The sequence below is a fragment of the Lactuca sativa genome, chromosome 9 (genome assembly GCF_002870075.4).
Source record: "Lactuca sativa cultivar Salinas chromosome 9, Lsat_Salinas_v11, whole genome shotgun sequence".
Classification (NCBI taxonomy): Eukaryota; Viridiplantae; Streptophyta; class Magnoliopsida; order Asterales; family Asteraceae; genus Lactuca; species Lactuca sativa.
Window position 1 is genome coordinate 119,728,663 of NC_056631.2, and position 24,845 is coordinate 119,753,507.

Sequence of the window (24,845 nt, forward strand, 5' to 3'; positions counted from 1 at the left end):
GGAACATGACAGTAATTATATGGCTTTTTATAAGGAAAATAAGTTACATAATGTTACATTTTGAAATTGGGACAAAAATACTCTTAAAGTGGCAGATATGTAGAAATTTTGAAAAGAATAATAATATGTTCAAAAAGATCAAGATACTATAAAGTACCCCAAGATAAATGTTGTATAATAAAGATGTAATCACATATAAATTTGCTTAATAAATTATGTAAAAGCAATGTAAAATGTGATAGATGAGTGTAACAAAAAAAAAAGTAAGAAGAATATATGAAGAAAACTCTTGATCATTCAAGATCTCCGACATAAAACCTCAGGAGGTGACAATCATCACACTACCTTAGAAATATTATTAAAAATAAAGACAATTAAAGAAGTTTTAGATAAGAAAGAATCTTAAAAGATGGATGAAAAAGAAACTCCCAAGCCAGTGAAGCCAATTTTGAAGGAATACAAGCAAGTTCTACCATTCCCTTCACGATTGAAAAGCATGAAGCACGAGCGAGAGAACGAGGAAATCATGGACACCTTTCGTAAGGTGAAAAATGCTATTTTGCAAAAAGACTTACCTCCAAAGTGCAAGCATCCGAGAATTATCCTGATTCCTTGTAAATTGGGAAGCCTAAATTTTTCAAAAGTTGTGTGTGACCTAGGTGCTTCAATCAATGTATTTCCCTTTTCTATTTTTGAAAAATTAAAATTGGGATCTTTACAAAAGACGGGGACTATCATTCAGTTGGCTGATTACTCGACATTACACCCAAAAGGTGTATTGGAGGATGTTCTTGTCCAAGTGAATGTCTTAATTTTTCCAGCTTATTTTTACATCTTGGACATGAGCAATTTAGACGTATCAGACAAAAACTCTATTATTTTTGGAATGCCTTTTATGGAAACTGCTAAATCGAAAATTGATGTTTTTGCTAGTACACTCTATACGAAATTTGAATGTAATGAGGTAAACTTCAAAATAAAAGATGTTGATATTCCAACTAATAATCTTTCTATTAAATTTCGGGTACAAACAGTCCTTTACCTGAGGACTATTGTGAGCTTTCTGATGATTTTGTGCAAGAAATATATTTAGACAAAAAAATAACTAATTATGCCTCAAAGGAGCTGAACTAAAGCAACCTTGGGAAGGTGAAAGAGAATATGATTTCTGCTGAAGGGATTGAAATAAAGCTGACAAAAAAGGCAAGTTTAAGGAGGAGCAGCTGAATTATGCTAAGGAAGAATCAGGAAAAAGTTAAAAAGGAAAAAGCTTGGGGAAAAGGATGAGGTGATTTCTGAAAAGACTGAAGAAAAACATTTCATCTGATAAAAATCTAAAATCTTTCAGTTATGTGTGCACGTACCATATCAGAAATCTTTTCCATATGTGAAGGGATCTAGATCGAGAAAGAAAATAGTTGAGTTAAAGAGAAGTCCTAGCCACACTATTTAACAAATCTGGTTGGACACACTCGAGTCGACGACTTTAAAAAAAAAGGCGGCTTTTCGGGAGACAAACTGATGCATAGTTTATTTGTTCGTTTTAAATAAAGAGTGGCCGCAGCTCGAAGCAAGCGTGGGGAAACCAGAGGATCTTCTAAGTTACTGAAATTTAGAATTTTTGCCAACATCTTCGTCAGAAATAGAAATTTCTACAAACATATTACATACATTTTTTCCTAGTTGCAACCTTTTGTTTTTATCTGTTTTATTGAGTTGTTCATTTCCTCTTTAAGCATCGAGGACAATATTTCATTTTAAGCCTTGGAGGGGGCTAGTGTCAAAAAATGTATTTATTGTTAGAAGGTTTAAAAAATTTCAATTTTTTTGTTACTTTTTTCATTTTTTCCTTTTCTGCATTGCATTTGCATAAAAAATAGTCGAAAAAGTCCAAAAATATTTTAATTTCTATTTTTCCGCATTATATAAAAAACCAAAAATATTTTATTTTTAGTTATTTTAGCGTTTATTTTCTGCATAAATATAAAAAATGAAAAGGAAAATTTTGAAAAAGTTACATGAAATGAGGATATCGTTTACATTCGATAGATCTGTAAAGGTAAAGTGTGACAGGAACTTAAAATAACAGCCTCATTACATCCAAACATAAGAATTTTCTTTTCAAAATCACAAAGTACTTTAAATGTTTATGCGATACGAACCAATGTAAGATTTGAATAGTTTTTTTTTAATAAAAGTGTGGGATGGAAAACCAAACAGTGTTTTAAATATAAATTCCTTTAATGCATTAAAAAGAACATAGATTGAATAACCCCTTTCTTTTCTTGAAGTACTGAACCATACGTTTATTTAGGTGTCTAAGCTAATAACTAAATTAATATATTATTGAAATAAAAGCAAAGTCCTTTTTGGGTTGCCCTCAGAACCAACAACTGAGAAGAATTATATTTGGAGAGAGAGGATAATTTATTAATATGTTATATGATTATATATTAATTAGAAATGGTAATTATTAATTTAGAATTAATAAGAAATTAACTGGAATTAATTTTTAGGATTAATTAAATTAATTGGAAGTGTAGGGACTAAGGGTGACATTGTTCAAAAGTAAAGCAATGAAGAGATTCTATAACCTCCCTCATGGGGACATTTTGTGGAAGCCTTGGAGGATAAGTAAAGGATTTGGATAACTGCCTATTTTGAGATATTACTATTATATTCAATTGAGTGTTATCCAAGGATTCTTTATCACCTATAAATAGTACCATAAGGATTATAATTCCGGCCATGGATTCTTATTCTTCTGTAGCCTAAATTCCTTACCCTCCTCTTCACTCGTCTTATGTTCTTGTTGCTAAGGTTTGGGTATAAGCCATTAGGTCATCATCTATTTGGTGCTAGTCTCTCGAAGCTATGAAAAATCAAAGGTTTGTTTCCTATAACAAATCAAAGGTATGTATCCTAAACTATGTAATATTCGATTTACACTAGGGTTAGTCAAGTTTAGCTGTTCAATGTATGTTGCTATCAAAGTGTATGACATAGATCTTTTATAGGATGCATGTACCCTATTAATTGTTAATTGTTTTCCACATTGTATATAGTTGTCATATATAAAACCCATCAATGGTATCAAAGACTAGATTTTTCAAACATTTATTGCACATGAGTTTAATAGAACTAAAATGTTTTTTTCGAAATACTGATCTCACGGCTTGAGAATTAGATCTCACGACGTGTGCTCAGCGTTTTCCACAACTTTGACTTTTCATCCTCCTAATCAGATTTATGTGTTAATTTTGGTAATTATCATGTATTAATTCTTTTAGATTCCGAATTTTGAAAGCATTGCGTGATAATCCATAAAACCTTAAATGTTAGGAGATATCCTTGATTGATAATTTATAATTAGATAAAATTAAATTGAATTATCTCTTATGAATGTAATAATTAATTTAAGAGTAATGTAATTAAAGGGTATAAATTCATAATATGTTTAAATTGATTAATTAATTATATGATAATTTAGTTAATTAATATGTAAACCTTGTATTTTGAAAAGTTTTAAAATACATCTTATATATATATATATATATATATATATATATATATATATATATATATATATATATATATATATATATATATATATATACACACACACACTATATGTATAAGAAAAGTAATTCAATCGTTAGTAGGTCTCATTCTCGAAACTATGCTATAAAGGGGTTATAAGGTAACGACCTGTAAAATGACCTTTGAATGGGTGACCACTCTCACCTACCGCTCCCAACATGGTGGAGGGTTGTTAACCGAACGGGTTGATAGGACATTACCTCTAAAAGTATGATACTATAAAGTAACTAAAACATTTAGAAAATCCAAATTCTAGTTACTCGAGGACAAAATGTGAAATGTATGTTAATCCATGAAAACGCACATCACTCTTTATAAGTCGGTAGTGGAGCATTGTGGTTAACCAAAACACTAATTTATGACTATAAAGTTAAGTGATGGACAAATAGAAATTTATCATTATTAATGGAGTGTGTGTGGTTAACCTGCATATTAATTTGAGGTGATAAATGACATCGATGTTGTCAAGCGGGTTTGCATGGTTATTCACATCTTATTTGTGATTCTCGGCATCCCGGTCACAATTTGAAGAGCATAAACTGAGATTAAACATGTCATTGATAAAATTCAATGAATCTCAAAAGATCTAGGAATTTCATTAAAGATTAAATTGGTAAATTTGTATTAGATACCATAGCAAATTCACATTTGGATTACGTCATCCCATTTCTTTGTTGTGAATTGTATTTTTGGATCCTAGCATTGAATACTCATTTTGGGTTAAAATATTAAGGATTTATATCACTAAGTAAAAACTAAGTCTCTTTATATAGATGTCTGGAAATGGTGAACACACAACTACTCAAAAATGCTGCCTAAAACTCAAACTTCTCCCTACTCTCGATTTTGCCAAAAGAGAAGCTCACTGGTCCCAACGACATGAATTGGATCAAAACTTGAAGTTGAATCTTTGATATGAGGGAATAGAATATGTCCTCAATAAGCCTCTTGTTGAAATCGATCATTCCACTGCTATTCCTAAGGAAATTACTTCCTCTAACAAACATTCTGATGACGCCACGAAGGTCGCTTGCATCATGGTGGCCAATATGGCACCTGACTTGGCCAAGTTCTATGAGTAATACTGGCCATATGAGACGAGTCTTGACCTTTCTTGAAATTTCCAAAAGAAGACCAGACAAGAGCGCTTTGAAGTGGTCAAATCTCTTATGGCATGCAAGCTCAAGGAAGGAGAATCGGTTTGTGCTCACATACAGAAAATGAAAAGGTACATAGATCAACTCCAGAGGCTCAATCTGTCATTCAATGAGTATTTGGGCATTAACATGGTCCTAAACTCCTTTCCTCTTAGTTATGATTAATTTGTCTTAAGCTATCATTTGAACATCAAGGAGACGACATTAAACCGATTCCATAATTAGTTGCAAACGGCTGAGTCGGGGATGATTCCTATAGTAAAAAAATTCTCCTGTCCTAGCCACTAGATCATAAAAAAGGGAAGAAGATGAAGGCTCCTTCCCAATCCACCAAGAAATAGAAGGACCATTCCGAAAGGTATAGTAGTAGGTCCAAGACAAAGCCTAACTTTGATGTTCCTGCGATCAGTGATCCAAAAGAGGTTACTTGCTTCCATTGTGGCAAAAAGGGTCCTTGGAGAAGAAGTAACCCAAAATACTTTCAGGACTTGAAGGATGTAAGGGTCAAGGCTTCCTCGTCGGGTATTTGCACTATCCAAGTCAATAACACATAACTTTCTCATTCATGGGTTCTTGGGATTAATGGGCTTGTTTTTAGTACTGATGTTAGGATTAACTTATTAAATTGTTGCTACTCGTCAGAAATGATATGAAACATTATTTCATTTCATGCATTGTTTATACAAGGTTTTAAAAATTCTTTTGATTATGATATTGGTGCAATTTCTACTTTCAAAAATCGTGTTTTTATGTTTAAAACTTTACCTTGTAATGGAGTGTATGAAACTGGACTTGTGTTGATAACTTAGGCAATAATGTGTTTCATATTGATTCGTCCAATGGTATGGACAAAGCATGTTTGTGGCATTGTCGTCTTGGGCACATAATCAAGAAATGCATTGGCCAACTCCAAAAGGATGGAGTGTTGGAATCATTTGATCTTATGAAAAATGAGGAGTACGAGTCTCTTCTCTTGGGTAAGATTACAAAATCACCTTTCACTAGAACATGTGAAAGAGGTGAAGGTTTATTGACCCTCATCCATACATTTGTAGGTGGCCCATTTAGATCTGCCGTAAGAGATGCTAATCGATACTACATGACATTTACGGATGATTATAGCATATATAATTATATTTACTTGATCAAACATAAATGAGAAACCTTTGAAAAGTTCAAAGATTTTAAGCAAGAAGTCGAGAATCAATTGGGTAGAAAGTTAAAGATGATCAAATCTGACAGAGGTGGTGAGTATCTTAGTATCAAGTTCCACGACTATCTCATGGAATATGGAATTGCTTCACAATTGACTCCTCCCAGAACACCAGAACTTAATGGTGTGGTTGAGGGTGTAATCGAACATTATTAGATATGGTTCATTCCATGATGAGTCACGCTTCCTTTCCTATTCATTTCTAGGGCTATACCCTAGAGACAACCACCCATATCTTGAATCGTATTCCAACAAAGAAGGTTGCCAAAACACCTCATGAAATGTGGACAGGGAAGGCTCACTTGCTTGCAAATATAAAGGTATTGGGTTGTGGGGCACTCATAAGATGAGAGACACATGAAAAACTCAAACCCATAGTTGAGAAGTGTTATTTCATTGGCTACCCACAAAATTCCTTTGGATATTTGTTCTATAGACCTAGTAAGAATGTGGTTTGGTAGCTCAAAGAGGAGTCTTTCGTGAATGAGAGATCATATTCAAGAGGACAATAGGAGTGTTAATGATCTTGAAGAAATTCAAGATTCATGGAATGAAGGAACCTCTGACAACACTAGCACTTAGCTTGAGGAAGAAATTCCAGTTGAGCTAGTTGAAACTCATTACCCCTTCGTCGAACCAGTAGGGTTAGCATGACACTGATGTTCTATGGTCTTCAATATTACATCGGATGGTGATACGTTTATCAATGATCAAACAATGGTAAATTTTTATGAACTTGCTAACTACAAGGAATCAATGGCAGGCCCTACGACTGCAAGATAGACGGAGGCATAAGAGAGTGAGATTCAGTCCATGTATGATAAACAAGTGTGGAACTCATTTTATCATGTACTTGGTTGTAAGACAATCGGGTGAAAATGGATCTTCAAGAAGAAGACTGGCATGGATAGGAAAGTACACACTTTCAAAGTTAGGCTGGTCGCAAAGGGTTTTACGCAAACCCAAGGGATTGACTATGACGAGACCTTTTCACCAGTAGCTACGATAAATTCTATCAGGAATATGATTACTATAACTGCATTTCATGATTATGAAATCTAGCAAAGGAATGTAAAAACGACTTTCCTTAACGAGAAGTTATCTGAGGACGTCTACATGAGTCAGCCAAAGGCTTTTGTAACGACCCAAATTTTCAAAAGAAAATTTTCATTTTTAAATAGTGAAAACACATATTTCCATAACCACGAAATCCAAATACAATTGTTTTCAAAGTTCATATCAATTAAAAATTTTATTTCAAAACATCAGAATGTCCCACAAAATGTCTTAGAGAGTACACGTTTGAGGTAGCTATTCAATCCTATCCTTCTGTTTTGCTTAAGCGCATTGAATTTAGGGTTTTCTATATGCTTTTATGGATTGTTTAGTTAAGTATAGCGTCCCATTGAGGGCTAAACTCTAGATCTGGACCTTTTGAGGTCCAGAGAGCCTGAACCATCCTGCTTTTTGTGGTTCTATGGAGGAAATGGACATAGGTTGCCGTGTTAGAAGGGATTTCACCAAAATGAGCCTTGGGAGCAATGCATGTGTAGCAAGATTCGACGTTTACATGGTTATTGGTCATGGGGGAGCCAGATCTATAGATTAGTGAACTAGATCTGACCACAGGAGGTCAGATGAGTGTTGTCATGGGAGCAACTCACCGAGTTCATAAGTGGACTCGACGAGTTGAGTCGGGGTTGCCCCGCGATTCGTTGCTGAGTAACCCGACGAGTGGAGAGGGAACTCGTCGTGCCAAGTGGGGCTTGGAAGGATTAAGAGGGCCAGTGTGGATTGGCCGAGTCGCCCGAGTGCACTCGACGACTCTCGTCAAAGTTTGACCGTTGACTTTTGTTGACTTTTAGGGTTTAGTCAGTGTTTGGACTTTTGAGCCATTAGAGGGGTAGATGGTCTTTTACCCTTCTTATAGAACTTATAGAGAGGGGTTAGCCTAGACTTTAGAAGTTGTATTAATTAGAGTAATTATTTATGTGATTAGGCGGAGGCTAGTGCATTATTTCAGAGTTCGAGATTGACCGAGTTATCCGAGGTGAGTCTTCTCACTATACTTTACCTAGAGTGGTAATTAGAGTTATGTGACAGAGTATATTGTATGCTATTACATGATGTGATATCTTTGTGATTCTGTGCTATATGTGATTCAGAGTTTACAGAGTTAGGACCAGAGGGTCCACAGAGTTGTGGGACTGGAGGGTCCCACTGAGACATTTTGACCTGAGGGTCATACATAGTTATAGCCTCGAGTGGCTAATATATGTTGCACATGGTATTTTAGGTAACTTACTAAGCATTTATGCTTAAAGTGTTTGGTGTTATGTGTTTAGGTACCAGTGAGGATCTCGGGAAAGCGCTGGCATGATCAGTACACACATGAGGACTTTTTATACATTATGATCTTAGGTTGTGTTATACGGATTGATATGTGAAACTATGAGATTTTATAATGTTTATGAATGAAAATATGTTTTTAAAATGTGAAGAATTGTTTGAAAAATTACAGTGTTACAAGTTAGTACCAGAGCCTTGGTTTGAGGGATTCGGATGCACCTTCGAGCGCATTTGAACTCAAACTGAGGATTTGAAGATTTGTTTTCGAAATAAAACAAATTTTTCTAAAAGAGTAAAAACGTTTTGAAAAGAGCAGAGCAGAGAGCAGTGTGTACGATTAGCCAGCGCCCGAATAGTGATTTCCCAAAATACCCTTGTATTATGTGTTATGAGATATGAGATAAATGTTATGCATGCTAGAGTAAGCTAGGTATTCTTATTAGGACTAGAGTGGCCTGATTTGTGATGCCTTAGCCTAGGGGTTTTGCTGCTAGGAGATGCTTGAGAGTGAGTAGATAGCAGCAAGGGGCTTATGAGAGATTTGCTAGAGAGTAGACTATGCATAGTAAGAGTAGAGTACGTCGGATTTGGAATCCTGGGAGGAGGACTTGGGGTGAATACCGATGCGGTGTGGACGGTAGTATTGGGCCCGTACTATTGAAGACATCAGATCAGTGTGCAGCCCAAGTAAGAATCCTTAGGGTACCAGGGATCGAGTAGGAATGGGATATCAAGTGTGTGTACACTTAAGCGAGTCTCTGATATTTTGTGTTGTATTTCAGAGAGACATCATGTTTAGGACACGCCACACACCTGAGAGCAATGGTGTCAGTGATGAGGAGATCTGCAGGCTGATTCATTAGGAGGTGGCTGCTACCATCCACCTAGAGATTCCAGAGATGTTCAAGTCTATTAAGACCACACTGATTGAGACTTTTGATGAGAGATACGCAACGGTTACTAATGTTGCAGCCGTTGCAGCTACCGCAGCTATTGCTGCTCCCAGACCTCAGGGTGGTGATTCGTTGATGTTTCGGGAGTTCAGCAACACGAAGCCACCAGAGTTTGATGGGACGCAGGATCCGATTGCTACGATGAGATGGGTTTCTGATATTAAGGGATGCTTCTATACGTGTTCATGTACGGAGCATCTAAGGGTTCAGTTCGCGCTGAACCAGCTTCGCTTGGGAGCGAAGGACTGGTGGAAGTTTGTTACATCGCACTATTCGCTTGCTGAGCTTGATGCGGTGACCTGGGAGAGGTTCACCGCCATGTTCCGTGATAAGTATGTTCCCCCAGTGGACAGGGAGTGATTGGCCCAGGAGTTTCTGACCCTCAAGCAGGGTACTGAGTCTGTTACTATGATCACCAGGATGTTCCATGAGAGGGCGATGTTCTGCCCTGAGCACGTGTCTACCGAGCAGGCACGTATGAGTCGGTATATAAGTATTCTGAGGAGGGACATACGAGAGTTCCTGGCGAACTCGTCATACCGGACATTTGCCGAGGTACAGGCAAATGCTTAAAAGAGGGAGATAGAGGTGCAGACTCAGGCGAGAGAGGAGGCGGAGTCTTAGGGGAGGGGTCGGCGACCGGCTCAGTCCCAACCGTCAACCAAGCGGGCCAAGCCTGCCGATTCGAGATAAGGGAACCAGAAGGGCCGCACTTATGGCAAGTGCGGCAAGGGTCATGAGGGGGTTTGCAGAGCAGGGTCTTGCTACAAGTGTGGCAAGGAGGGGCACATGGCCAAGGATTTCCCCAAGGGGTTTGCAGTCTGTTTTCACTGCAACCAGACCGGACACCGGAAGGCTGAGTGCCCGCAGTTGCGAGGGTCATCCCAGGGAGCATCACAGGGATCTGCCCATGTTGCCATTCGAGCTGCATAGAGTCGGCCAATGAAGGCTGAGGCGCCAAAGGCTCGCGAGAGAGCCTTCTAGTTGATAGCGGAGGAGGTCCGCGTAGCGCCAGATGTTGTGGCTGGTATGTATTCTTTCATCTATTTATTTTGAGTTTGTGGTGTTGTGCTTATATTGTGATACGTGTAGGTACATTTCTTGTGAGTTCTATACCTGCTTTGGTGTTATTTGACTCGGGTGCGAGTCGGTCTTTTGTGTTGTTAGCCTTTAGTCAGCACATCAGTATCTGTCGTGAGGCGTTGAGTCGACCTTTGCGAGTTTCCATAGCTGATGAGATAGCGGTGTATGCCACTGATGTGATTCGAGGATGTGTACTCGAGATCTACGGCTTTGAGTTTCCAGTTGATTTCGTCCCGATTGCGATGGGAGATGTCTGTGTCATCGTGGGCATGGACTGGTTGAGCAGATTTAGAGCGGTTATCGACTGCGAGCGACAGCTGCTGACCATACGAGACCCTAGTGGGGGAGTTCTTACAGTTTATGGTGAGGGTACCCGTTCCGGTTCAGCATTTTGTTCGGCCGCTAGAGCGAGGCAGAGTCTACAACAGGGCTGTAGCGGGTTTGTGGCTTATGTGGTGGATACAAGAGTAGGTGCAGAGAGACCGAGGTCGGTCGATGAGGTTCCGATAGTGCGTGAGTTCCCGGATGTTTTCCCCAAGGAATTGCCGGGTATGCCTCCCGAGAGGCAGGTGGAGCTCCGTATCGATTTGGTTCCGAAGGCCGCGCCTATCGCCAAGGCGCCCTATTACCTTGCGCCTCCAGAGATGTAGGAGTTATCCTCGCAGCTTCAGGAGCTGCTGGGAAAGGGGTTTATATGGCCGAGTATCTCGCCGTAGGGAGCGCCGATCCTTTTTGTCAAGAAAAAGGATGGTACACACCGGATGTGCAATGATTACCGGGAGTTGAACAAGCTGACGGTCAAGACTGTTACTCCTTACCGAGGATCGACGATTTGTTCGATTAGCTGCAGGGAGCGTCTTGGTTCTCCAAGATTGATCTGAGGTCTGGATATCATCAGATGAGAGTGCGTGAGGAGGATATCTAGAAGACAACGTTCGGGACTCGTTATGGGCATTACGAGTTCGTGGTGATGCCTTTCGGGCTCACCAATGGACCGGCGGTGTTCATGGATCTCACGAACAGGGTGTGCAGGTCGATGTTGGATCGTTCAGTGATCGTGTTCATCGATGACATATTGTGGTATTCGAGATCCAGAGAGCAGCATCAGGAGAATTTGAGGGAGGTCCTCGGAGTTCTGAGATCGGAGAGGCTTGAAGCCAAATTCTCCAAGTGTGATTTCTGGTTATGAGAGGTCCAGTTCTTAGAACACCTCGTCAACCAGAATGAGATATTGGTCGATCCGGCCAAGATTGAGGAAGTGATGAGTTGGGAGGTGCCGAGATCCCCCTTAGAGATCAGGAGTTTTCTGGGGTTGGCCGGCTATTATCGGAGATTTATCAGAGATTTCTCCAAGATTGTTGTTCCTCTCACCAGGTTGACCCAGAAGGGCGTAGCTTTCAGTTAGGGTCCAGAGCAGCAGGCCTCATTCGAGACACTTCGCCAGAGATTATGCGAAGCCCCAGTGTTAGCCCTTCCGGGGGGATGGAGGATTTTGTGGTGTATTGTGACGCGTCGATATCAGGATTGGGTGCGGTGCTGATGCAGAGACGTCATGTGATAGCATATGCATCGAGGCAGTTGAAGCCTCATGAGATGAGTTATCCCACTTACGATCTGGAGTTAGGGGCTATGGTGTTCACCCTCAAGATATGGCGTCACTATATGTACAAGGTCCGGTGTACCATATACACGGATCACAAGAGCTTATAGTATATGATGGATCAGACCAACCTGAATATGAGCCATAGGAGATGGCTGGATGTGGTAAAGGATTATGAGTGTGAGATCCTGTACCACCCGGGCAAGGGTAATGTGGTAGCCGATGCCCTGATTCGCAGGGCAGAGAGTGCCCCGTTACAAGATGTTTGTTTAAGATTGACAGTGATGACTCCGGTGTTGGACACCATTCGGGAGGCCCAGGTAGAGGCCATGAGACCGGAGAACCGCAAAAGAGAGCGGGTGATCAGACAAATATCTAAGTTCATTCCCGATAACCGTGGGCTTATGACCTTTCAGGGTCGGATTTAGGTGTCGTATGAAGTCAGGCACATACCATTCTGATGGAGGAGGCGCATAGATCAAGGTTCTCGATCCATCCCAGGGCCACTAAGATGTATTTGGACCTGAAGAGGGAGTATTGGTGTCCTTGTATGAAGAGCGATGCCGCATAGTTCGTAAAGAGGTGCTTGACCTGTCGCAGGGTGAAGGCCGAGCACCAGCATCCACATGGCAAGTTGCAGCCACTTGAGGTTCCTGAGTGGAAGTGGGAACAGATTTCAATGGAATTTATCACCAAATTACCAAAGACTGCGAGGGGAGTTGATGCAATTTGTTTGATTTTTGATCGGATGACGAAGAGCGCTCACTTTCTTGCTATCGGTGAGAGCTTTTCTGCTGAGACGCTGGCAGAGTTGTATGTGAGAGAGGTGGTATCGCGACATGGAGTGCCGATCTCGATCGTTTTCAGATCGAGATGTGAGTTTCACTTCCAGATTCTGGAAGAAATTCCATGAGGAGTTGGGTACAAGGCTGCATTTTAGTACCGCATACCACCCACAGACGGACGATCAGAGTGAGCGGACGATTCAGACGCTCGAAGACATGCTGCGAGCATGTGTGATGGACTTAGGAGGAAGTTGGGACACATATTTGTCATTGGCTGAGTTTTCTTATAACAACAGCCACCATTCGAGTATTGGTATGCCTCCCTTTGAGTTGTTATACGGGAGGAGGTGTCGGACTCCCATATGCTGGGGAGAGGTCGGGCAGCGAGTGACAGATAGCACTGAGTTAGTGCTTCAGACGACTGAGCAGATACAACTGGTTAGACAGAGGTTGTTGACAACTTAGAGCCACCAGAAGAGTTATGCGGATAGGCGAAGATCCGAGCTTAAGTTCCAGGTGGGGGATTTCGTACTCCTGAAGGTATCTCCTTGGAAAGGAGTGATCCGATTCAGGAAGAGGGGCAAGCTGGGGCCATGGTATATTGGTCCGTTCAGGGTGACTACCAGGGTAGGCAGGGTAGCATATCGTCTGGAGCTACCTGCGGAGTTGAGCCAGATCCATGATACCTTCCACGTGTCTCAGTTGAGGAAGTGTATAGCCGACGAGTCGGCGGTGGTACCGTTGGAGGATATTCAGGTGTATGCCAGCCTGAATTATGTTGAGAGGCTAGTCGCAATTATGGATCGGAAGATCAAGGTTCTGAGGAACAATGAGGTGCCACTGGTGCAGGTCCAGTGGCAACATCGTAGAGGGTCCGAGCTGACTTGGGAGCCGGAGTTAGAGATGCATGAGCAGCATCCAAAGTTGTTTGTGGAGTAAGACTTCGAGGGCGAAGCCAAATTCTAGTGGGGGAGAATTGTAACATTCAGATTTCCAGGTATTATATTTTATCATTTTATTTTTGAGAAAAAGAGAGGGGCTCGACGAGTTTATTCGTAGACTCGTCGAATACGACCGCGATTGCTGACTGGATAAATGAACGGACTCGATGAGTCGGAAAGGGTGGACTCGACGAGTCCGTTCTGTGAATTGAAACCCTAATTCTCGGTGTCTATGCCCTATTTAAAGGACTTTATAGCCTCCGTTTGCGGCTACCAGTCCTAAGAGAGAGACCCTAGAGAGCTTGAGAGAGTTATGAGAGAGATTGAGCTAATTCGATCATATTTGGTGTGATTTTGCAAAGGAGAAAGTGTTTCCAGCAAGGGGAGGTCAGGGGGATTGCATTTCAGTAGGTTTTCAGCTTGGATCTTCAAGTTTGAGGTAGCTATTCGATCTTATCCTTCTGTTTTGCTTAAGGGCATTGAATTTATGGTTTTCTATACGCTTTTATCGCTTGTTTAGTTGAGTATAGTGTCGCATTGAGGGCTAAACTCTAGATCTGGACCTTTTGAGGTCGAGAGAGCCTGAACCATCTTGCTTTTTGTGGTTCTATGGAGGAAATGGACATAGGTTGTCGTGTTAGAAGGGATTTCACCAAAATGAGCCTTGGGAGCAATGCATGTGTAGCAAGATTCGACCTTTATGTGGTTATTGGTCATGGGGGAGCCAAATCTATAGATTAGTGAACTAGATCTGACCTCAGGAGTTCATATGAGTGTTTTCATGGGAGCAACTCGCCGAGTTCATAAGTGGACTCGACGAGTCAAATCGGGGTTGCCCCATGATTCGTTGCTGAGTAACCCAATGAGTGGAGAGGGAACTCGTCGTGCCAAGTGGGGATTGGAAGGATTAAGAGGGCCAGTGTGGAGTGGCTAAGTCGCCCGAGTGCATTCAACGAATCTGGTCAAAGTTTGACCGTTGACTTTTGTTAACTTTTAGGATTTAGTTGGTGTTTGGACTTTTGAGCCATTAGAAGGGTAGAATGGTCTTTTACCCTTCTTATAGAACTTATAGAGAGGGGTTAGCCTAGCCTTTAGAAGTTGTATTAATTAGAGTAATTATTTATGTGATTAGGCGGAGGCTAGTGTAGTATTTCAGAGTTCGAGATTTAACGAGTTATCCGAGGTGAGTCTTATCACTATACTTTACCTAGAGTGGTAATTAGATTTATGTGACAGAGTATATTGTATGCTATTACATGATGTGATATCTATGTGATTCTATGCTATGTGATTCAGAGTTTACAGAGTTAGGACTGAATGGTCCACAGAGTTGTGGGACTGGAGGGTCCCACCGAGACACTTTGACCAGAGGGTCATACAGAGTTATAGCCTTGAGTGGCTAGTATTTGTTGCACGTGGTATTCCTTACTAAGCATATTTGCTTACAGTGTTTGGTGTTATGTGTTTCAGGTACCAGTGAGGATCGCGGGAAGGCGCCGACATGATCTGTACACACATGAGGAGTTTTTATACATTATGATCTTGGGTTGTGTTATATGGATTGATATGTGAAACGATGAGATTTTATAATGTTTATGAATGAAAATATGATTTTAAAATGTGAAAAATTGTTTGAAAAATTACAGTGTTACACTTCGTGCCTTAGACCCATTGGTATGGTGAGATGACTCACCTCTCACGAATGTTGTGATGACAAGATAAGATCCAATATGTCCCAGCGCGCAACTCCAATCAACTTCCTATAAGCATTATGAGATTAACTTATCATAATCCGATAATTACCCTCGAAGTCAACTCTGGTCAACCCTGGCCAAAGTCAAGGTTAACATTCCATGTCGACCCCAGCTCGTTGTGTGCATTTAGCAACTCGTCGAGCTCCTTCGGAGTCCAGAAAATCTGATCAAACCCTAGCCAACTCATCGAGTTTCATCATCAACTCGACGAGTTCACTTGATATCCAGAAGGCAAGGAAACCCAATCTAACTCGTCGAGTTGCTAGGGCCACTCGTCGTGTCCCCCTCCATGTTTGCTTATTCTGATGATTCACCAAATACAGGGACTTCATGGCTTAGATCTGAAACCCTAAGGTGTCCAGAGGGATAAACTTTCCAACTTTCCCCTCTGTTACCACACCGAATGCTCTAACGTCCTTACCCAAGGTTGGAGAGCTCAAAAGCCTTGCCATGCATTCCCAAAACTTTAGGGATCTGGAATCCCTCCTTTCTAAAGGATTTTCTAGTCCTCAAAACTTTCCAAAGATGGAGGCTTTATGGACATGCACTTCCAATGCATGTCTTTAAGTCAAAATGGCCAAAAAGGGGGAAATATGCTCTACAACGCTTGCATGGCATCCTTGCTTGATCAAAAGTTTGATCCAGCCCACCTTGGGACTATTTTGCCCTAGAGATCCATAAAGTTGCAAACTTTATGAACCCCATGCATGCAATCAATAGGAATGAAAGAAAATGAAGAGTAAACTCAAGATCTAGCCATATCCTAAGATATAAATTGAATCTTGGAGACTTACCACAGTCCACAAGATGGTCAAGTTCAAGAATGAGGGCTTGGTTTATTGGACCTTCTTCTTCTTCTCACTAACTCTTTATTTTCAAACTTCTCAAGACACTCTAGCCCACAAAATGAAAGAGAATGGGGATTAGGGTTTAGCATAGACGTTCTTAGGGTTGGGAGACTGATGGGAGGTCAGCCTCATGGGCCTTAAGGAGATTATATAGGGTGCAAACTCTAAAATTAGGGTTTTCTCTCTTCAGCTACTACTCGTTGAGTCGATACTTCCGACTTGTCAAGTAGGTCCTGCCCCCGTGTCCATGAGATGGCCTCTACTCAACGAGTTGGGGCATCCAACTCGCCGAGTCCATGCATAAACCCTAAAAATTCAAGTAGATTACTTAATACCTGAAACAGATGTTAAGTAATCTACATGAATTTTTAGGGCATTAGACTTCGAAGGTAACTTCATAATGAAGTCCATAGTAATCTCTTCCCACTTCCACATGGGAATGGGTAGCAGCTGAACCTTGCCATGAGGCCGCTGATGCTCGGCCTTGACCTTCCTGCAAGTCAAGCACCGCTCCACAAACCAGGCGATCTCCCGCTTCATGCAGGGCCACCAATAACTCAGCCTCAAATATCTATACATCTTTGTTGCCCCCGAATGTGTAGAGAACTTGGACTTATGTGCTTCCTCCAATAGTTCCTGCCTAACTCCTCCAATCACCGGTACCCATACCCGGCCACACTATGACAGATTGCCACGACTATCCCTAACAAACAAAGGATACTGAACCTGAATCCGCTCTATCTTCCAATTCTCCTTCTTCACCCTTCGACCTGAGCCTCCTTGATCATATCCAACAATGGAGAGATCACGGTCATCCTCAACAAACGTTCCCAACCGGGGAACCTGCCGCCTTGCGGCTCAAAGCATTGGCCACCATGTCGGCCTTCCCGAGATGGTATAGGATCTCGCAATCATTGTCCTTTAGCACGTCCAACCACCTCCTATGTCGCATGTTGAATTTGTTTTAATCCATCAAATACTTCAAACTCTTGTGATCAGTATAGATGGTACACCGCACCCCATACAAGTAGTGCCTCCGAATCTTGAGGGCAAACACCACTGCCCCAATTCCAGGTCGTGAGTGCGGTAATTCCCCTCGTGAGGCTTCAACTGCCTCGAGGCGAACGCTATCACATGCCCCCTCTGCATCAGTATCGCGCCTAACCCTAAAATCGATGCGTCACAGTACACTACCAAATCATCTAACCCCTCGGGTAGTACTAGGATCAGAGCCTCGCATAACCTTCGTCTCAGGGTCTCAAAAGCCAACTGCTGATTCGTACCCCATCGAAATGTCACATTCTTCTTGGCCAAGCGGGTCAAGGGCACAACAATCTTGGAGAAATCCTGGATGAATCCCCGATAGTAGCCCGCTAGACCCAAGAAGCTACGGATCTCAAAAGCATTCTTCGGTACTTCCCACCGCATCAATGCCTCAACCTTGGCTGGATCAACCGAAATACCCTCCTGGTTGATGATGTGCCCCAAAAACTATACCTCCTGCTAGGGGTGTAAATGATTCGAGCCGAGCCCGAGCCTGACCATGCTCGAGCTCGGGTCGTTTAATTTTGAATAAGCTCGAGCTCGATTCGAGCCTTAAAATGAAGCTCAGGCTTGGCTTGTGAACAATTTAGTAAGCTCGCAAGCCTAAACGAGCCTATACACACACACACACACACATATATATATATATATATATATATATATATATATATATATATATATATATATATATATATATATATATATATATATATGCTCGTTTAGGCTCGCGAACCCACTAATTGAAGCTCGGTTCGAGCTCGTTTAGTAAACGAGCCTCATATTTAGGCTCGAGCTCGGCTCGGACTGGTTTAATTCGATTTCGATTCGAGCTTTTAATGAGTTGATCTCGAGTAGCTCACGAGTAGCTCGGCTCACTTACACCCTACCTCCCGCAGCCAAAAATCACACGTAGAGAACTTGTCATACAACCTCTCTACCCTCAGAGTCTCCAATACTTCCTTCAGCCAACCCCTCTTCATTACACCCAAAACACATCCTTTTGTTGTTCGGACATTCATTGGCAAAATGTCCAACCTTTCCACACTTGTAGCAGGTCACATCCTCGCTACATTTCCCAAAGTGCCTTTTCTTACACTTATCACACCACTTTGCTTCACCTCCTTTTCCTCCAAACTTTTTCGAATCAGATTTCGAGAATTTTCTCTTCTTACTGGAACCAGATATTCCTTCAAACTTCCTTTTCTCACCAACCTCAACCTTGACGGTGGTTCTCCCCTTGATCATGTTCTCCACAGACTTGGCAGCCCAGATAGCTGCCTCTAGAGTAAGTGCCTGACGTACTGGCACCTCGTACTCCCATGGAAGTCCCTTCGCATATCGGTCCACCTTTGTCAGCTCGTCTGGAACGATACGCAAGGCAAACTCCATCTTATCGGTGAAGTTATTGGTGTACTCATCCACTGACATGCTACCCTTCGTCAATGTCAAAAACTTATTCTCCAACTCCAACAGATTTTGAGCCGAACAAAACTTGCGCTTGAACTGCACCAAGAATTCTGCCCATGTCAATTGCAGTGGCTCATTAGGGCTCAAAGTCTTCCCTAGAGTGTTCCACCAACGAACAACTCCACCTCGGAATTGACGCACGGCATAGATAGTTTGCAACTTACCTCTGCAGCCACACGTCATGAAGGCTAGCTCCATTTCGGAGATCCAATCCATAACCCCAATCGGATCCTCCTTTCCATTGAAGGTCGATGGTTTACAAGTCAAAAAGTCCTTGTACTTGCATCCCATTCCATCATTCCTTCCATCATTGTTATCTTGCCTAACTATCGGTGGGTTGGCTGGACCAACAGACCCACTGAAGTTTCCACCTTCCGAGTGCCCTTCATTCAGTTCAGGCTCTTCCACACGAATCGACAGTTCTTCATGATTTTGTTGAAGCAACCGTCTAGTTTCATCCATCTGACGATCCAACATCGTCTGAATCATCAATTGCACACCAGCCATGGTTATTGGCTCAGGTGCTGCTGCTACGACAGGTATTGGCTCAATCACTGGTGGTTGATTCCTGTTTTCGTCAGCATTTCCAACTCCACTTCTTGTTCTCACCATTTTGATCTACACCGAATAAGGTGAAATTATATCCTCAATCATGATAGATATTCAAATCATCCTTATCACTCCGAAACGTTTACATGCTAGTTCTAATATCGTAGACGTACGCTTAGAATCCTACACACATAAGGTTTCTAGATCCGGTCGGCAACAGACCATAGATCCGAACAAATAATATCATATATGGCAACATATAACATTTAGCACATAAAGCATTTTAGGCAACTTTCCTAAAATAAACTAGTGCTCGTGTCTAAAACATAACAGACACGCATCTCAAAACTTCACTTAGCATTCTAAGTTTAAGTCTAGAAATCCAACAAATTCCTAGTTCGCTTAAACTAATGCTCTGATACCAACTGTGACATCCCCAAAATCTCGGCCAGAAAAGACCGATTTTCATTTATGCTTTTAAATGTTTTCAGAGTAAATCCTTTTGATTTGAAAGAGTTGCGGAATTTGTTCCCAAAAACAAAACATGATAAAACATTGTTTACCGAAGCATTTCATAAAAGAAATGTATTTTCATTATAATCAAAACTCGGGGTGTCATGTTCCGATACAGACCAATAAGCATAAACGAATACATTACAAGTCATATAACAAATATAAACATATGCAGACTTGTAAACAAAACAACTTGATGGTTCATCCATCTCATGCCCTTCCGCCACTACTTGTAATACAATTTAAAACTGAGTGGGTCAGGCTTGGGAGCCTGGTGAGCATATAGGGTTTTCAACCCACAATAACTATCATATTTAATTTTCACCAACCAACAATAACCCAATTACCCATTCCCATTATTCTCACTTTAATGTCCCTAAAACAACTAACATAAGGGACCTAGTCTAAGAATATTTCATCGGGGCGACAACACATGCTTCGGGGGTACCTCAGCAATATAAGTCAAATAAGGCAACCATGAGGGGGATGGAGTACAGCGAATGAACACCCAAGTTCATTAACACCTACAGGTGGCGAACCTGCTAATGTTTCCACAAGACTGTCTAGAATAGCCAGTGGTCGTCATCTAAACTCCGCTAGATGACTCAATCAAATAACAACGAGGCCTCTCATCTGTTTATTACACACCAACGGTCTACCCATGTTCTACCCAACATATTAGTAGATAAAAATATACATTTGTATACATAGTTTAAAGAAAACCTGTATAGCATGCTTTAATCAACACATATATCACATAACAGATGAGGCACACACACATAACACGTATCTCATAAAGAAATAAGCAGATCTATAAGATAGAAGAGAGTGAATACTCATTCACACATAACACAACCAAATATATACACATAGCACGTATTTTTATATAAAATACTTCGTATTATTGTATTAGAAGAAAATAACTACACACTCACTTGATCAGAAGATGATCCGACAGCACTACGGCTTATAGAAGTAGTAATCCACAGCAGATCTGGAAGATCTTCACAAAAATCGAACTTCTTGCGGGCAGAGCTTCGACTCGGGAACCGCACTTCTCGGGATCTTCGGGGTCTCGGGACTTGCCTCGGGGCTAGAGTATGATATCGGGACTTCGGGATAGCTTCGGCACGAAAAACGATGCAAAAGACTAGAGAGAAGAGAAGAAATTGAACAACAAAGAAGGCTGTCTTCGGATCCTTTATATAGAGGCTGGAGCCTCGGAGTACGCGGGGCGTACTGCGTTACGCGGGGCGTACTGCCCAAAACGTCATTGCTTACGTATCCGAAGTGCTCGAGTGCGAGTGTCGACATCCCTCGGAGTACGCGGGGCGTACTCGAGTACGCGGAGCGTACCTCGGATCAGATCGGTGACTCCTTCGGATAATGCTTCCGAATTTTGATTTAAATTTAAATACAAAATGATTTATAAACTTCGGAAATTCATAACTTCTTCATACGAACTCCGTTTTCGACGTTCTTTATATCCACGCGAAGGTGAGACCACGCTCTACGACTTTCGTTTAGACTCCGTCGGCTAATTTTGACTTTATTTTTATTAATTATTTTTAATAGGTCGGGACAGAAACTTTCGTTATAAATTCATAACTTCTTCGTTTGACGTCCGTTCTCGCCTAACTTTTTATCGTTTCAATACCAACAATGAGATCTTCGATTCTCATTTAGATTGCTTTGGCTAACAACCGCTCGATCTCAAATCGAGTAAAACAGGCTGTATATCGCTAAGCCGGAACTTCGATAAATCATAACTTCCTCATACGAAGTCAGATTTGGGCGTTCTATATATATTCGGAAACCTCGTTTCAATTACTACAACATTAACCAAAGACATTAAGTTTATTTTACACTTAAATTTTGACGCTTATTTTTATTCTTAATTAATCAAACCACATAATTAAGCAATTAAGCACAAAACACATAATACTCAAATAATACACTTTTATTATTTCAAAACGGGTTACAAAGGTCAACCTAGACTATTACATTGCTACAAATGGCAAGCCCGAAACACAGGCGTTACATTTTTTGTAGGGACTAGATTAAGGATATGTGCGGCAGTCTCTAAGGCATACCTATTAATGAGATAGGTAATGAAGCTCGACTCATCATGGAACGAACCATATCTAGAAAGGTTCTATTGCGCCTCTCAGCCACACCATTAAGTTGTGGTGTCCTAGGTGGCGTCAATTATGAAACAATTCCATATTCCTTAAGATAGTCAAGGAACTCGATACTAAGATACTCTCCTCGTCGATCGGATCATAGCATCTTTATCTTCCTGCCCAATTGATTCTCCACTTCTTGCTTAAACTCTTTGAACTTTTCAAAGGTTTCTGACTTATGCTTGATTAAATAGATATAGCCATACCTGCTGTAATCATCAGTAAAAGTCACATAGAAGCAGTTAGCATCCCTTGTGGCGGTTATGAATGGTCCACACACATCAGTGTGTATGAGATCCAACAGACCGTCACCCCTTTCACAAGTACCAGTGAAGGGTTACTTGGTCATCTTTCCAAGTAAACAAGATTCGCAAGTATCACCCGACTTTAAGTCGAATGACTCCAAAACTCCATCCTTTTGGATTTGGGCTATGCGCTTCTTATTGACATGTCCAAGATGACAATGCCACAAGCATGCCCTGTCCAAATCATTGGAAGAATCAATGTGTAACACATTATTTCCTAGGTTATCTACAACATTCACAGTTTCATATACACCATTGCAAGGTAATGCTTCAAAATAAATACACCATTATAATAATCATTAATAGTACCAACTTCATTATTGAAAGAAAAGGTAAAACCTTGTTTGTACAAACTATGAAAGGAAATAATATTTCTCACCATATCGGTCGAGTAACAATAATTATTCAAATCTAAGTTTAAACCATTACTAAGCAATAAAGAATAAACTCCAATCTTGGTCACAGGCGACATTTTCCTATTTCCCATGATTAAGTTTATCTTACCGTGCTCCACATCCCTACTTCTTTTTTGTCCCTGCAAATCAGAACAAATATGAAATCCACAACATGTATCAAGGACCCAAGAATTAACATGTGATTAGTTATTAGATTGAATAGTGTAAATACCTACAAAGGAGGGTTTGATCTTCTCATCCTTTATGTCCTGCAAGTACTTGGGGTAGCTTTGTTTCCAGTGCCCTTTTTCATGACAATGTAAGCACTCTGCATCCTTCAGATTAGAAGATGAATAACCAACTTTGGTCCCACTAGAAGAGGATCCATCAAGAGACTTTCCCTTGCGGCTCTTGGAGGGAGCCTTCCTCTTTTTCCCCTTCCTATGTCTGATAGCTAGAATAGGGGCAGAAGTAGTAGTATGTGACAACCGTCAATTTCTAGTCAAGTCAAAGTCAAATAAAGTCAACAAGTCAAACCGGTCAACTCATTTAACCCTTGTATATTAGGGTTTACATCGTGCTTACTATTGTACAACACACTATCTTTATGCAAAGTATCACTTTGAGTCTTCACGTGTTCAGAAAATCTAAAACCTAATCAAGGTAAGTGATGAAACTACTTGGTAAAACATTATTCCGTACCCCTCGGGGGCGGATAATACTCATAACAAGGATTATCGGGTCCTGCGAACCTTGCATTTCAAGGCTAAACACTCATAAAAGTCACAAAAAAAGTTTCTCTCAATCTCTCTGGCTCTATGTCTCTGTATCTCAAATCTCTCCCAAATCTCTCTCATAACCTCTCTTAACTTTTTATAATAATTCGGGGCATCCCGACCCTTAACTTAGTCAAAAACCGCGCAAAACGGGAAGATTGTTGGTGAAACAACTCTTTAGAAGCGAAACCCTCTTAGAGGCGAAACCCTAAGAAAAGAAACCATAAGAAGCCTCCTGGACCGAAACCTCTCGGAAGGACCGAACCTGCTTGGACTGAACTTGTAAGGACCGAAGCTCCTGGAGAACCGAACTCGCATAGACCGAACCCGAACGACCCTTTGCCTTCGCCTCGCTCCCTTTGCTTTCGGTTCCCTCTAACGGCTTCGCCTGCGAGATCCATTGGCCAAAACTCCTCTTGGTTCTCATCAACAACCGAAACTCCCTTCGGTTCTAAGCACCAAGGACTGAACCTTCGGCCCCGACTTCAGATGTTCGCAGCTTCTTCCCAATTTTCGACCCCGACTTCATTTTAAGTTCGTTTTTTCATGATTTTAACTTGGGATTTTCACCCAAACTCGTATTTTTGGCATATGAGACCCTATATATTCATATTTTAATTAGTTTTGAGGGAAAATCTTAGTCTAAGAATAAAAATCTATTTGATAAGATATTGAGGTAGAGTGTTGACTTATCCATAAATCTATGACACAAGCAACCTCCCATACCCACTCCATGTCACTATTCCCACCTTGCTCTAGTCAATTCAAGATCTTCCCATACCTCCATCAAATCTCTTCCATCAGCCCACTCTCAAATCCCTCACTCTTCCATCTATAAAACCCCACTCTCCTCCTCCTAAGATACACTTTTACTTCCTCTTGTATTCTCTCTAGAAACTCGAGTTCCTCCAAGAGACCCAAGTCCTTCCCCTGTTGTTGGTAAGTAACTTCATCCTACACCTGATTATCTTACATCCTTTCACTCAAATCATGGATTCCTTACACAAATATCATCATATTTGTTCATAGAATCTTCGAATCTTCAAGCAACTCCCAAGTGTTCTTGACTTGGAAACTTCTTCTCTTCATCATCCATCCTAAGAGATCACTCAAGCTGATTTCATACCCCTACATTTTCATGTTTTCTTAAAGTTTTAGGGGGGAATACAAGTTAATACACCAAAAACTTAACTAAATTCAAACAACAAGTTTCATTAGAAAAGTTGAGTCCTATTCACGGACTGTTTTGACCAACTTAGACTTAACATATTTTAAAACTGTTTAATATGAAAATAGTTCAGGTTCATACCTTTAAAATTACTACTTGCAC

General features: G+C 41.0%; 1 protein-coding gene across 1 annotated transcript in view; it reads left to right on the top strand.

Moving 5' to 3' along the window:
- Positions 1-409: 409 nt before the first annotated feature.
- LOC111915563 (uncharacterized) overlaps positions 410-24,845 on the top strand; it is a 72,886-nt gene continuing 48,450 nt past the window's right edge. Inside the window, exon 1 of the mRNA XM_023911214.1 lies at positions 410-964. Within this exon, the coding sequence (XP_023766982.1) occupies positions 410-964 (555 nt within the window). The remainder of the gene's footprint in view (positions 965-24,845) is intronic.